Below are 15,152 nucleotides of genomic sequence, written 5' to 3'. Positions count from 1 at the left end.
TTTTTGGTGGAAAATAGTAATATCCCTACTTTTGGGGTTTCACACTTCTCTTAGCAGCAGAGTGTTGGTGAATTTTATGCACTATATGACTCAGCACTTGACAATAATGCTCTGTCATTTTATGTGGGTTTCAGCCTTGTGTCTGAGGTACTATGCCTCCTAAATACTTTCACTTTGCAGTAATACTATTTAGAAAGTTGATAGCACAATATCTAGGAATAGCATCCCGTTATAGTACCACACTCAATCTCAGTGAGCTCTTTACACTTATCCATGGCTGCAAGCTGATATGGCTGCACTTCATGCAGAGTTTATTTTCAGAAACTTGTCATTAATTAGAAACTTATCAGAAACTAAAATCAAATTTTATCTGCTTCTTATTAGTATAAAATCTTATTCTCACTTCTCCTATAAATATGCAGTCCATCAAACTATAGCATACCTCTTTTTCTTCTTCTTACCCCAGGCAAACCAAACTGACTAATCAAAATCACATAAAGCACTAACATATATGCATAGGTTATATATGGATATGTTGATACACAGAAAATGTAGTGAATGCACACTTAACTGCACACACAAACACACACACACACACACACACACACACACACACACAAATACAAACATGCAATCCAATTGTATTGCTTAGGATGAGATTAAGATTGAATTTTAGATGCTACATAGCAACTGTGGAGGTCAGGCCGCCCTAGAGAGCAGCATGCCAAAAGACGAGTGAGTGGGAGGGAGTAAAGGGGAAGGATCTCTATCTCATTGTATCTTAAATCAGATTAGTTCTTATTCACCCCTCTTGGCTGCAACCCAAGTCTACAACTGCAGATTCCCAAATCCTTTCCCTTGTACCATGGCCCTCTACTCATCCTGGCTGTAAATACTAAAACCATTTAACCCTGTGTTGGGAACTCAGTCTTCACCTCTTTGTGTTTCCTTTCTAATCATTTCACGACTCTTATTTTCCCGTTTCTCCCTTACAAATGACCATTATACTATTTGCGACATTTTATCATTTCTAGAGAACAAACAGGACACAGAGATAAAAACTACTGATCATAAATTTTTTCCTGCCATGGCAAATATATACACAACTTGCTAAAGTGGCTTATTTGTAAAGTTTATGCACCTGTAAGACCTTATAAATGTATAATATAATTTTAATATCACAAAAATAACTTCCAATTTAGACCCACAAAACCTTAATTATGCATGACATATTATAATTGCATCATATTAACAGGCAACCAGTGACGTAGCATAAGAATGCACTAGTAGTCATAATGTACACAAACTTTTAATGAGCAACCAAAACCATATATAGAACAGTTCAATAGTTCCCCTGTCAGTTGTTTCAGCTCATCCGAGGGAACATCAAGGCATTCCTTGGCCAGCTGAGAGATGTAATCTTTCCCAGTGTTCCCTGGGTCTACCGTGTGTGAGGGTCCCTGGGTCGTTGACCCAGTGTTTTGTGTTTTTGGTTCTTTGATTTTGTTATTTCATTATATTCTAGCTTTGCTTTACGGGTCTTAGGATTATTCTTAGTTAAGGTTCTCTGGGTGGGGTTTGGTTAGAGTTTTAGTGTTCTGGTTTTCTGTCTGTGTAATCCTTAGTTGCTGTCTCCCCTGTCTGCTATATCCCTGTGTCCAGTCAGTGTCTGTGTCTGCCCTGGTCCCACGTCTCTGTTCCCTCTGTTGTAGTGACTGCATGTGAGTCTGTGTCTTTTGTTCCATCTCTGTTATGTTTCCTGTTTTACTTTGAAAGTCCATGTCTCATGTTAATTTCGTGTTTTGCTTCCTTTGTCTCGTTAGGCCTGATTTGCCCCAGCTGTGTTTCCCTCCTGTTACCCATTCCCTGATTGCTCCCTCTGTGTATTTAAGCCCTGTGTTTTGCTGTGTCCGTGTCGTGATCTACCATTTATTTTGCTGTGTGTTTTGTCAGTCCGCCGGTGTTAGTTTAGTTTGATTTTTTCCAGTTATGTTATGTTTGAGTTCAGCATTAAAGCTGTTTCGGTTTAAGTTTGTCTCTGGAGTCTGCACCTTGGGTCCTATTCCTGTCTGCACACAGCCGTCACTTAACACCGTGGGGACTCCTATGAGTAGGATATGCACAGAAAACCTTGCCCAGAAGGCACCCAAGAGGTATCCTAGTCAGATGCCCAAACCAACTCAGTTACTTCCTTTCAGTGAGGAGGAGGAGTGACTCTGAGTTCATCCTGAATACTGAACTTTTCACTCTATCTCTAAGGAACGGCTAGCCTTTGGAGAAAGCTAATTTTTGCTTTTTGTATCCAAAATGTAATTCTTTCTGTTATTGCTCAGAGGTTGTAAATCCATCTGTTTCTTAATGCATGCTCAATCATCCAGGTAAAGAAATCCAAAAAAGTTTGTTCCGTTCATCTAGCAATTTTAGTTTTCCCACTAAAAAACCCTACATCCAGATTAATAGAATCTACTTTTTCATGAATCCATCTCTCAATCACCTGCTCCTCTCTCCCTTGACTCATGACCAACAGACCAGGACAATTAAGTGTAAGTCAGCACCAACCAATGAAGCTGACAGGACCACATTATTCACCAAAAGCAGAGATGAGGCCATCAAAGTGGAAGCTTTTTGACATGGACGAGTCACCCCCCCCCCCCCCCCACCCCCCCCTCGTCACCAGACTCTGTTTCCTCTCCAGACCATGTGTCAGTGGGATTGAGGAGACCCTGAAAGTATTCCTTCCACTGCCCAAATACATGCTCAGTGGAAGTCAGCAGCACATCATACACTGTGTGAGTAAAGCACTACTTTTCACTTCTTAGTTGCTTGGTGGTTTACCAGAATAATTTCAAGGCCAATCAAAAGTCTTGTTCCATAACCTTACCGAGCTCTTCCCACACCCAAGTTTTTGTTTGAGCTATTGCAAGAACTGCACTCCACTTGGCCTGCCAGTGCCTGCCAGCTCCCTCCAGAGTTCTACAGACAATCCGAGCCCCCATACAACCTCTTCTTCAGCTTGATGGCTCCCGTCACCTCCAGCAACCTCTATCTGATTTGAAATGGGACCATGACAGGAGGAGGTGCAGAACATGTTGGAAGTGGGAACCGAATACCTTGCTTACTGGGCCTCTTCCAGATGAAGCCAGTACACCCTCACTATATGTCTGGATGCACCAGGCCTTTCCTTCACCACATGAGCCAACTCACCACTAGGTGATGATCAGTTCACAATTGAGTGCCTGTTTACACTTAGTGTCCAGAATATAGCTTGCAAACCTGCTTTTACAAAATTGATTGTCGACCTGCAACTGTCCTTTTGCCACATGTACTTATGAACACCCTTATGGTTAAATTTGGTGTTTATAATGGACAAACTGTGGTTAGCACATAAGTCCAATAAAAGAACGCCACTTGGGTTTAGGTCCTTCCCAGTCACATCCCTTCCGGACACACTGTTATTACCAATCACCCGTCTTCAAGTCTCCAAGTTTGAGAATACTGTGAATGAAATTGTTTATTTAGTTGGAGTGAGATTGTCACGGCTGGGGCAGCAGTCGTGTGGTGGAGTGAATGTTGCCGACAGCGGCGGAGGTGCGAGTGAGTTTATTTACAGTGCACAATAACAAAAGCGAGGGCAGAACTTAACATAAACCTAAACTGGGGAACACTAATAATAACAAAACACGAAACCATAACTCACAAAGTCACACGCAGGGAAAGACATAAGGAGGTACACAGGGGATGGAGAGCTGCAAATGGAGAGCAGAATGTGGAGCAGAGAGACGCAAAGATGACCCAATGACGCAGAATAACACAGACGAACCATCGGGGAACACAGGTAACCAGACACTATGTATGCACACGCTGAGGAACACAAAATGGCAAACCGGAGGGAGGCACAGCTGATCCTAATTACACAGACGAGGCAGGGAGAGCACAAAACTGAACACAGAGGAGTCATACATGGATATACAAAGTAAAACAGGAAGTATACACTGACGAAACCTAACCGGGAGCATAAACTATAACCAAAGACCTAGAACATCCAACCCCAAATACATATAGACAGAACCCCCCAAACATATGATGATAATAATAATAATAATAATAATAATAATAATAATAATAATAATAATAATAATAATAATAATAATAATAATAATAATAATAATGAACACAAAATGCTGGATCAACGACCCAGGACCATGACAGAGATGTCCTGCTATGGATGTGACTACCCCTAATGACTGTTAAATGGTAAATGGACTGGTTGATTCTGTTCATCTGGACGCAGCGTTTTCAGCAGGAGAAACTTTTCGCCACTCATCCAAGTGACTTCTTCAGTCTCAGCTGACTGCAGGTTTCCCCAATCTTATCAACAGTATATTTTCACAATGACTGAAACAAGCCCACTAAATGAACAATGGGCTGTGAGGTCAGTTCCTCAATCATTAATATGCAAATTATCATGACCACTGGTCAACAACCACTCATCAAACCCCATTGATCAATGGTACTAACTGGAAAGTTGCAGGTTAAATGGACTGGTTCTTATATGTCACTTTTCTACTCTATCTGAACACTCAACACGCTTTACACAACTTGTACATTCACATATTCACACCAAATTGCACAAGCACTTTTTTCTATGCTGTTCCTAAGTGCTTCCCATCTAACATTCCGGTTAGTAGGTGATCTGCTCTACCACCTGAGCTATAGACCAAGCACACAGCTCATGGAAATGGCAGCTGTTTCCACCAATATGACCATGTGCCCTACAACGCCACAAAAACTGCTTAGTAATAATAACGGAGCAGCACGAGAGTAAAGCACGAGGGAGGGGCTAATAATCGGCTCAGTTATTTTTAATGATCGTTGAAAGCCCAGATCGTAATCGAGATTAAAATTCCATTAATTGAGCAGCCCTAGTGCACATGTATCTCAAAACAATGTTCATAATGGATGGTGTCTGAGAAAGGCTTCAGATGGCCTCCAAGTCAGTAAAAGTGTCCACATCATCATGGTAAATGGGTTGTAACCCAAGATCTGTCAACTTTAACCTAAGGACAGTGCAATGAAGCCAAAAGGGCCCAGCTAATGAGGACCAAAAGCTTTGTATTGAAATCCTGCAGTTGAATATCTAGGAATATGGCAGGTGAAGAATTTGGATTACCTTAAAAAGATCCCAACAGGCTGCAAATCAGCTCAGCAAACTTAAGAGTATTGAACCCCTCGTTCTTGTCTACACTGTATCAATTCAGTGTGACTGAAGGGGCATAATAAGACTTTCATTACTTCCAAAACATCTCCTTCTACATGATGATAATAGATCTTTGTGCAAGTGCCCATTATGCAAACATCATCTAAAGGCCTCTTAGGGAGAGAGAAAGGACAGTTTTCAACATTGCAAAAATACTGATGAAAATAGCTAGAGTATGCCTGAAGGCATAAAGTCATTAACACTCGAATGCCATTTTAACAGGCTTGTGCTGAGGGTGATCCTCTTACCTTTTTGGGGCATCTAGGACTTCACCAGTAAAGTCCTTCACCAGTTCCTCATAATCCATGTGAAAGACGCTGGAGAAAGTGTTCTGCAAAAAGAATGAAAGACAGTTTACTTCTCTGAGATGTCAAAAACATGACTAATTTGGATGGTGGAGTTTGGTGAGGTGTAGGGGATAACAAGAGGTAGAAGTTGCTATTAGAAGCAAGATTATAAAAAAAACATTCAGAATTTTGTGTGGTTTAATATAAACATAAACATTTCTATGACTTGCTGCAGGTCTACTGTGTGTTTTCTGGCTATATTGATTTCCTCTTGCCCTTCAGTTAAGCTACTAAAGCAAAACCCAGCATCCAGATGCCTCAAGTTAAACAGAGGTACTGTGCACAGCGCCTAAAACAGATTTCCTAGCATGAAAAAGGGATGTTGATCTATTACCTATGAAGCCTTGCCAGAATGAGAGTTTATTTTGACATTCCAGTCCTCTTTTCTCCTTTCCCCCCTTATAGGGACTTGTTTCTCTCAATCTGCACTCCCAACCCTTCACAAAGGATACTTTTTTTTCTATTTTAAAAAGGTTGGGGCAGGATGTTAAAGACGAATGATCTTTCTTCATTTGGAAAGATTGCCCCCATTATTGTACATACTTACACATAGTTTTGCTCTTGGGTAACTGATCTTTTTAGGTGAGTGTAATAAAGCTGTTTTAAACATAAATAGGACCAAACGATGTTATGACATTTATTGGGGTCTTTGGCAAGTGGAATAGTTTATAACAGGATGACACATGATAGTGGAATGTTTTCCTGCATGTGGGAACACTGGAATAAATTAGGTTTGTCTTATATTCATTCGAAGCATCATCATGTGAAGGAAAGACGAAGAAATAGTTAACTACAGCAGATTATAGATTAAACAGATTAAACATACAAGTCATTAAAGAAATCATAGTGGTGGTTTATGTTGATATAAAAAGCCCTATTTTGTTGTTCAGATAGGAAAATAATAAGACGGTCGGAAATGGGAAAATCAGAAAATGATAAAAAGAAAGTCTAAAACATTGGCTGGTTTCTACGCACACAAATTCACTCACGCTAATGGCGTAATATGTTTTTAGGAAACAATTTCAGATTTATTTCTACTGGGGAGAGCTAAACTATACAGAACAACAACATAGTTATGGTGGTGTGCCAAATGTCAAACCCTATCACATTCACGCACCAAGCCAAACATCCACATCTCCACACTATGAACATCTACTGTGCACATATTTACATGCAAAATGCTAAACACCATACAAGTGCATGCATTCGAGAGCCCATATATTAGATATGGGCGCTCACATACAAGCAGACTCTCTCTCACACACACACACACACACACACACACACACACACACACACACACACACACACACACACACACACACACACAATATATAGCACTGTGTCCAAAGAGATACCATGTACTGCAGTAAAATGAAGTGAGCTAATGCAGGCTCACATCTTAAAAAGTTCCATGTTATTGTTGGTACAGTCAGTGTTTAAGAACAGCACTTTCATTTAGTAGACTTCCTACAGGAAAGCTCCTTTCCTAGACAAAATGTTATGTTAAAATCCAAAGACTTGTGTGTCCTGCTTGAAAAAGTACAGATATCTAACACTGACACGTGTATACAGAGGGCTGTCTTGTAGATAAGGTTAGAAGAAGTCTCTTCTCAGAGTAAATGTTTAGTAAGAAAGGAAAGAGGTAAGAGAGAAAGGGGGATTGGTATAAAAGAAAGGGAGACAGCTAGTCTGACAACTTGTGAGGTCAGGAGAGGGACAAAGACACACACACATGCCCAGAATCTATACGCAAACTTAAGCAGTGGTTTGTAAAAAGGAGTCACTTTACCCAAAAACATCGAGAGCACCTGAAAGAATTGCGGGTGAAGTGGTTTTGACATATTAATCACTTTGAGATACTCTTTAACCCTTGAAATTCAGTTAATCATTGTAAGGTTATAAAGCCATTTCCACACTATCTGAAGTCCATCTTGATGCACGCTCAATCATCCAGCTAAGTAAATCTCCAAAAGTTGATTCTGTTCATTTGGACGTAGCGTTTTGTGGGAGAAACGTTTCGTCACTCATCCAGGTGACTTCTTCAATCTCAGCTGACTGCAGGTTTCCCCAAATCTTATAAACAGTACATTTGCATAATAATAATAATGGATTGCATTTCTATAGCGCTTTTCGAGACCCTCAAAGCGCTTTACAATCCCACTATTCATTCACTCTCACATTCACACACTGGTGGAGGCAGCTACAGTTGTAGCCACAGCTGTCCTGGGGCAGACTGACAGTAAGAGGTAGATGAAGTGTCTTGCCCAAGGACACAACGACCGAGACTGTCCAAGCTGGGGCTTGAACCGGCAACCTTCTGATTACAAGACGAACTGCTAACTCTTGAACCACGATCACCACAATGACTGAAAACAGCCCACTGAAGGAACAGTGGGCTGGGAGGTCAGTTCCTTAATCTTAATTATGCAAATTCTCATGACCATTGATCAACAACCACTGATCAAAGCCCACTGATCAATGGCCATGAGTACCATTCACAGAGAGTTGGGTAATGGCTGCAATCACAGTCCTGTAGTCTGTAGTCTGAAGTCCATCATTTTACACTGTGAAAGATTATTCACAGATAGTTGCCAGTCTTTCAAGGCATCAACATCCCAGCAAAGTCACCCCAAAGTCAGTTGATGACTGCAAAAAAACCCCCCAAAAAAACCAAAAGCCGCACCTCAGACTCTACAGGCCTCAGTTACAATGTTAAAATTTGTGACAGTAGAATTATAAAAACACTGAACAAGAATGGCTTGTTTGGAAGGGCTGCAAGGAGAAACCCTCTGCTTTTCAACCTTCAACATGACTGTAGTCTCACCACAGTGAGACCCAAATGACCACAAACTTCAACGAACTGAAGCAATGTTATAGAGAAGATTGGACCAAAATCCCTCCCCACTGATGTGAAAGTTTTACAGAAAATTATTATTTCAAGTTAGCTCAGATTACTGCTGCTAAAAATAGTTCTACAAGCTAGTGAATCTTAGGTTAGTTTTTCACTGCTTTTGTAGCAGAAATCCAGAACCTGGTAAGTAAAAGATTATATTTTTATTATCTTCAGGCCTTTAAATTGCAAGAGGACATACTGCATGAGGTCTCAAACAAAGTGAGGGTTTGGGACCTATTGGGTAATCTCTCCCTCTGTGCAAAGTAATTTTATTATACTCCTCATAGTGAAGTCCAAGGTAGACATAGCTTTACACTATTTTCCATACAATGGTTATTCTGAAATCGTTATGACAGCTGCTTTCTTTGTCTGGATAACATTCAGAACAAGCAATCATCTTAATTGGGCTAACTGGGTTACAATAAATACCAGACAAAGTAAAGCACCAGTGTTTTGTAACCTAATGCAAACCATTTCAACATTCCTAAGCCAGTTAAATCAGGCCTAAACACAAACATTAAACAGTGAACTGACTGTGCAGTTGATGCTTTACAAAACCAATATGTAGAAAAACTCAACATTCAGTACAGTTACCCACTAGCCAGATGGAAAGAAATATAAAACTGATCTGTTGATGTTGGGACTGGCAATGAGATTGGAATTGCACTGCTTAGCCAAGTGCAGTGATGTAGGTAAGTGAAGATAAATGAATGCTGAAATCTATTTCCTGAAAAATATCTCTAATGAGAAATATAAGACATTGTACATGCTCGGATCGTTCCTGTTATATTACTAAGTATGGGTTCATTTTACACATAAATGAAAAAAATATTGCAATTAATTAAATATTAAATAAAATAACTAGATATTGTAATAGTTAGAATGTTGTGCCTAAATGTGGTTTATATTATTTTATATTATTTTTTAGCCTGCAGCTGCTAATATGTATTTTTATAGAGTGAACATATCATAGATTACTACCAGGTATATTTAATGATGGAAAAGCTATTCTGATGAGCCTTACGTCTGCTGGACAACGTTAAGCCCCAAAAGATTATTTTTTCAACAACAAAATTAGATCTTTTTATTTTCTCCTCTCTGAATCACCCTGAATCACAGCTTTCCTACCAAAGAATTCCTCCTTGTGGTCCCTGTAGTAACATCTCTTTCTGGCATCATCTTTGTTGTTGTCCACTCACTCACTGCATCAACCTACAGTGGTACTAGGGGGAAAAAGTGGTTGGAACATGTGCAACATGACCAAAATTAGTGCAACCACGTGCAATGAACTTGATTCCTTATTTCAAAGGAAACAAAGCTTTGCTTTGAAGACAGAGAACCAGGTCTCTGAGCACTTCCAGTCAGTTGCTGTCTTCATAGCAACTTTGGTGCATAAATCTGTGAATGTTCTCAGTCATCCAGGTCATCGTAGTCAAAGGAGCTTGCAAAGAAAAGCGTCTGGACTTCTTTAAGTTGCTTGAAGACGTTTCACCTCTCATCCGAGAAGCTTCTTCAGTTCTAAGGTCAAATGGTGGGGAGTCCCAGATATAAACCTAGTGGGAGTTTCCCCCCACAGAGGGACAAAAGGACCCCCTGATGATCCTCTAATCGCCTGAGCCAAGGTGGGAAACTGGGCGTGGGTCCCAATCAGCCAGAGTTTCGGGTGCGTTCATTGTGAAACCTGGCCCCACCTTATCATGCGAATTCCTGAGGTCAGATGGCCCAGGATGTGAGTGGGCGCCTTAACGCCTTAGAACTGAAGAAGCTTCTCGGATGAGAGGTGAAACGTCTTCAAGCAACTTAAAGAAGTCCAGACGCTTTTCTTTGCAAGCTCCTTTGACTTTGGTGCATAAAGATGGTAGAAAGGAGGAGTCAGTCTGGAATCAATTTCTGATTCAGTCCTGTCAAGTAACTAATTATATGGTGATGAACTGTGATTGCAAATCTGCTGCTGTTTTCCGGAGGAAGAAATTAGTGGCACAGTCTACAGTCTGGACATGAACATTTTATTTATATTTTATTGCACTCAAAGATAAGAGTGCAATGATAAAGTTGAAAACTGTATCCAGGCAGAAATATCTGCATTATGCTGATAACAAAACCTCGGCTCTTTGCAAGCACTTCCACACACCTCATGCTAACGCTAAGCTAGCCAAGAACCCAGAGTGATAGAGCTGAGTGAATGCCAACCACAGCCCAGTAGCCAGACCTGGACTTTCAACAGGTAACAAAAAATAGTCATTAGCAGTCAGGCTGGAGCCTCTGTTTCTACCTGTTCTTGTTTGTAACATAGAATCATTGTGGTGATCACTTTAAAGTCTCTTTGTGCTGTTTTTTATTTTTGCTTTGTGCTGTTGGCTTCGTGTTCATACATAAATACTAAGAGAAAGACTATTTGTGTGTCCTCATTAGCATAGAGATTTTTGTTGGTGCCTAGAACTGTAGCCTACAGGTATATAATGTTAGATGGTAATTATGAGACAACTGAATCAAAGTGATATCGTAATGGATTTTGAATTTTTATCAATTTTCCATCCTTAGGTAAAACTCCCTTTCTTACCTCAGGTTAAGAGCACTTCTTTTCTGCAATTGTTTTTAAATTTACTAGAGTAAGGTGATATTAGATCTGCTCTTTAGGAATGCACCTGGTCAGCACATAAAGAAGCTGGATAATGTCTATTCAATTCTATACAATTCACTTTTATTTACACAGTGCCAAATCACAACAACAGTCGCTTCAAGGCGCTTTATATTGTAAGTTAAAGACCCAACAATAATATGTACAGAGAAATACCCAACAGTCATATGACCCCCTATGAGCAAGCACTTTGGCGACAGTGGGAAGGAAAAACTCCCTTTTAATAGGAAGAAACCTCCAGCAGAACCAGGCTAAGGGAGGGGCGGCCATCTGCTGGTTGGAGTGAGAGAAGGAATAAAATAAAAGACGGAATAAAAGACATGCTGTCGAAGAGAGCCAGAGATTAATAAGAACTATAATTGTGCTTTATGTTTTATTACTGACTGTCAAAATCATGTACATCATTGTTATGCTGCGGCTAAGCTGTCATCTCTGCTTCCAGACTTGCCTATTAGTTATTTTTGTAAATACATCTCTTTTTGGGAATGGTCATTCTTATCTGTGTGTTTATATGTGTACAAAAGCGAAAACAGTACTACCTACACTCTCACAATACAGAACTGAATTAGGAGAAAACACTTTTAAATACGCTACCTCTTTTTCCTGGAATAATAAACAGAAGGATCTGAAATTTTCAATCAGAACAGTTCTCTTGGTCAGTGTGACTGCTTTTAATGTTGCTCTTGTAATGATCTGACTTCCAGTCAGATCATTAACCAGGGGTTAATCATACAGGTTTTCACTGCTCTGTTTTTCCATGACCAGTGGAGGTCACTGGCCGTCAGCCCCTAATCTTTGGATGTTTGTGTGAATCTGCTGATAGTAAAACAAAAATTTCAGTTTGTGTGCACCCACACATTGTGATTTGAGGTCCTTGTACCTTTTGAGATGCAGAAATTCTGGAACCATGGAACCCGGGCTAGTCAAGTGACCAATTGCAAGATATAGAAAAGCTAAGAAACAATTCAAAGTTTGGTAAAATACATCTAATCAACCTTTTTTGAATTAAGCCAAAATAATCTAATCTAATCCAGAACAACAGACAGCTATTCCAACTCCAAATCCACAGTATTGAAGTTCTTCTGTCCTCCTGGGCAGCCCTACTGGGCTCTGGGTTTTGGTGTGTGTGGTGGTTTTTGCTCGTCCTTGCTCGCTCTCTGTCTCGCACTCTGTCACTCTCTCTTTGGTTCTCTGTTTAATTGTCTCCGGAGGTTCTGCCTTGCTGTGCCCTGTGTCCACTTTTATTGGACACACCTGGCAGCAGGCCTCTGGTCTCAGGTCACTCACCTTTCTCCCAGCATTCTTAAGGCTGTGGAAATTCTCCAGTTGATGCCATTTTGTCGTGTTATCACCTGTAATGTATTGACAGGCCACCATTTGACCATCGTGAATATTCCTCATTTACCTGTTTAACATCTACCGAGGCCCTGTTTCAGTGGGAGCTGACGGCCCGACGTACGTTTAACTTCCCGAAGGACAAGTTCTCCTTTGCCCTGGTCCTCACAGAACCCAACATCCAGGGCAAGTTCATCGTGGCAGGGGAACCCCAAAATCAGGTCCTACACCTGATCCTGATCCTTTCCCTTGTCAACATCATCATAACAAAAATGCATCCCTAGGCCTGCTTTTCCTTTTGTTTGACTTCCAAGGAGCAAAAATTACAGTGTGGGTGATTGTGAGCTGTTGACTGTAGTAAGTTGGCATCAGAGGAGTCAAGGCACTGGCTCGAGGGTACAGAAAAACTATTCAATGTCTGGACCTAGCATACATCCAAGCAGTCAAGCATCTCAATTCTTGTTAGGCCAGGTGGGCATTGCTCTGTACCCATTTAAATTTCAAAATAACTTACCGCCAATGTTCACAAAATGTAAAGCCAGATGCTCGATATTCCCCCAAGGACACCTCTTCCAAGCCAGAAACTATCCTTTCACCAACGTCTGTGGTGGGAACTCTTACTTGGGAAACTGAGTGCCAAATAAGAAGTGATTAGCTCTCCAAACCACATCCTGGAAATGGACCACCTGGCCACCCTATTCTGCTTGCAAGAAGGAGAACACCACCTCTATGCTCTCTTTTCAAACACCGGTAACGCATTGACAGGTCACCATTCATCCTTCGTAAATATTCCTGTGACTAAAGCTTCTGTGACTTCTTGTATAGACAATCCCACTGTGCCTGCCCAGTCACTGGAACCCCTGTAGTTTAATACTGTGTGTTTTGCTCAGCTGCCAGCCTGCCTGCTTCCTCATGCTCATTGCTCCAAGTTTTCTTGTGTTATCTTTGGATTATCTTCCAGCCCTAGGGTCTCATTCTGTGCTGCGCATTGGCAGGGACGATGGTGGCAATGTGATTACCACATATATTCGACTGATATATATACTAATATATCTATTACAGTTTTTTCTGAATGCTTAAACCCTAACTGTGATTCCTGTAGCACAATCTCTAAAACTATTCAGACTTATAGCAAAACCACTCACTGAGTTTGCAAAACTAAAAGCACAAAAACTGCTTTGCACTCAGTTTGCAATTTTGTAACACACACTTTGCAAAACTGTAGGCACAATTCACTGCACAACACTCAATTACCAAATTTCCAACACACTCCTAGCAAAAGTATACACATGTATGGCTATCATTAACACTAATTTGCCAACTGTCTGGCACACTTTCACATGTGAAAACTTCTTTAGATAATTAGTTCACTTTGCAATCAGCCTAAGCACTATAATACAGGTAAGCTGTGTTTGCGGAGTACAATGGTGGGAGCAGAAAGAGTGAGAAGAAGAGGAGGCCGAGGAAGAGGACGTGGAGGTGAAGAAGTAGGATGAAGAGGACGACAAGGACAAGGAGGAGCAAGAGGAAGACGAGGAGGGGGGAGAGGAAGACGAGGAGGGGGGAGAGGAAGATGAGGAGGGGGGAGAGGAAGGGTAGGAAGAGTAAGAAATAGAATTGCTGATGACATCAGAGCTACAATAGTGGACCATGTAATCTACCGTGGAATGACCCTGAGGGTAGCTGGCCAACAGGTCCAGCCTAACTCGAGCCGCTACACTGTAGCAAGTACCATAAGGACATCTTGAAATGAGAATCGGTTAGTACAGTCACTTCGCACAAAGATTTGTAGCACTGCCATATGCCAATGAGAAACACACCAACACCATTGATGTAAAAATACTGAAATTGTTACTTTACAGAATTGCTAGATGACCAGATGCTGGGGGCAGAGGAAGCATGTTCACTGCAGACCAAGTAACCCATATAGTCATTATGGCGATTGCAAATAATCCTATACTTGGAAATAAACACTTGTGTTTGTTTTGATGTGTTTGAATAAACACCAGTACTTGAAGTTTGGATCCCTCTATGCTTATGGATCTATGACAGAAGTATGAGCTCAAACTGACATAGCCTACCTTGTGCACAGGGAAAGCAAAAGCCAGATGTGTTTTGTATTCATACCATCAGTGTGCAGTTGGCGCATTGTGTGCTTAGTAGATGATGGCTTGTGTGTACTGTTTGATACGGAAACACCATTTTTACGAAGGTGTGAAGAGTTAATCTAGCTGTGTTTGCTTTTGCAAGAGAACTACAATGTTTTGATTATTGGTTGACAGGTTTTCTTATTTGTGTGAAGAGTTTTGCAAAATTAGCCAATAGTTACAATAAATGTGCTTAAGCAATCAGAAAAAACTGTAAAACCTTTAATTCTACATTAAAAATACAGACATAAAGATGAATGTCATGCACCAAAGGCCATTTTCTACTCATCAGAACCCTGTGCCATCTTAGTTAAGTAGCATAGTCATGTAATATTAACTCTAATTTTTAAAAATAACTATTACTCATAAAAGCATAGCTACAAATTAACAAGTTACACTGATGTAGTGATTTTTGATATTACAGTATAGGTCACTGCTTGCATATGTACTGTGACATCAATGCATCTCTTTAGAGTTGCACTGGAGGTGCATTCAGCTTGCTCCTCACTTTCTAACAATAGGTGTCATTGCT

The 15,152-nt window shown here is 40.6% G+C and overlaps 1 protein-coding gene across 3 annotated transcripts in view; it reads right to left on the bottom strand.

Annotated features, from left to right (window-relative positions):
* Nucleotides 1-15,152, bottom strand: part of pde5ab (phosphodiesterase 5A, cGMP-specific, b) — a gene marked incomplete at its 3' end in the record, with an annotated part of 84,575 nt that overhangs the window by 16,845 nt on the left and 52,578 nt on the right. For all 3 annotated transcript variants that reach the window (XM_076881510.1, XM_076881511.1, XM_076881508.1), the window contains 1 exon segment: nt 5,506-5,588. In XM_076881510.1, the coding sequence (XP_076737625.1) occupies nt 5,506-5,588 (83 nt within the window).

This window comes from Maylandia zebra, unplaced genomic scaffold (assembly GCF_041146795.1).
Source record: "Maylandia zebra isolate NMK-2024a unplaced genomic scaffold, Mzebra_GT3a scaffold12, whole genome shotgun sequence".
Classification (NCBI taxonomy): Eukaryota; Metazoa; Chordata; class Actinopteri; order Cichliformes; family Cichlidae; genus Maylandia; species Maylandia zebra.
This window is presented reverse-complemented; position numbering and strand designations above follow the sequence as displayed.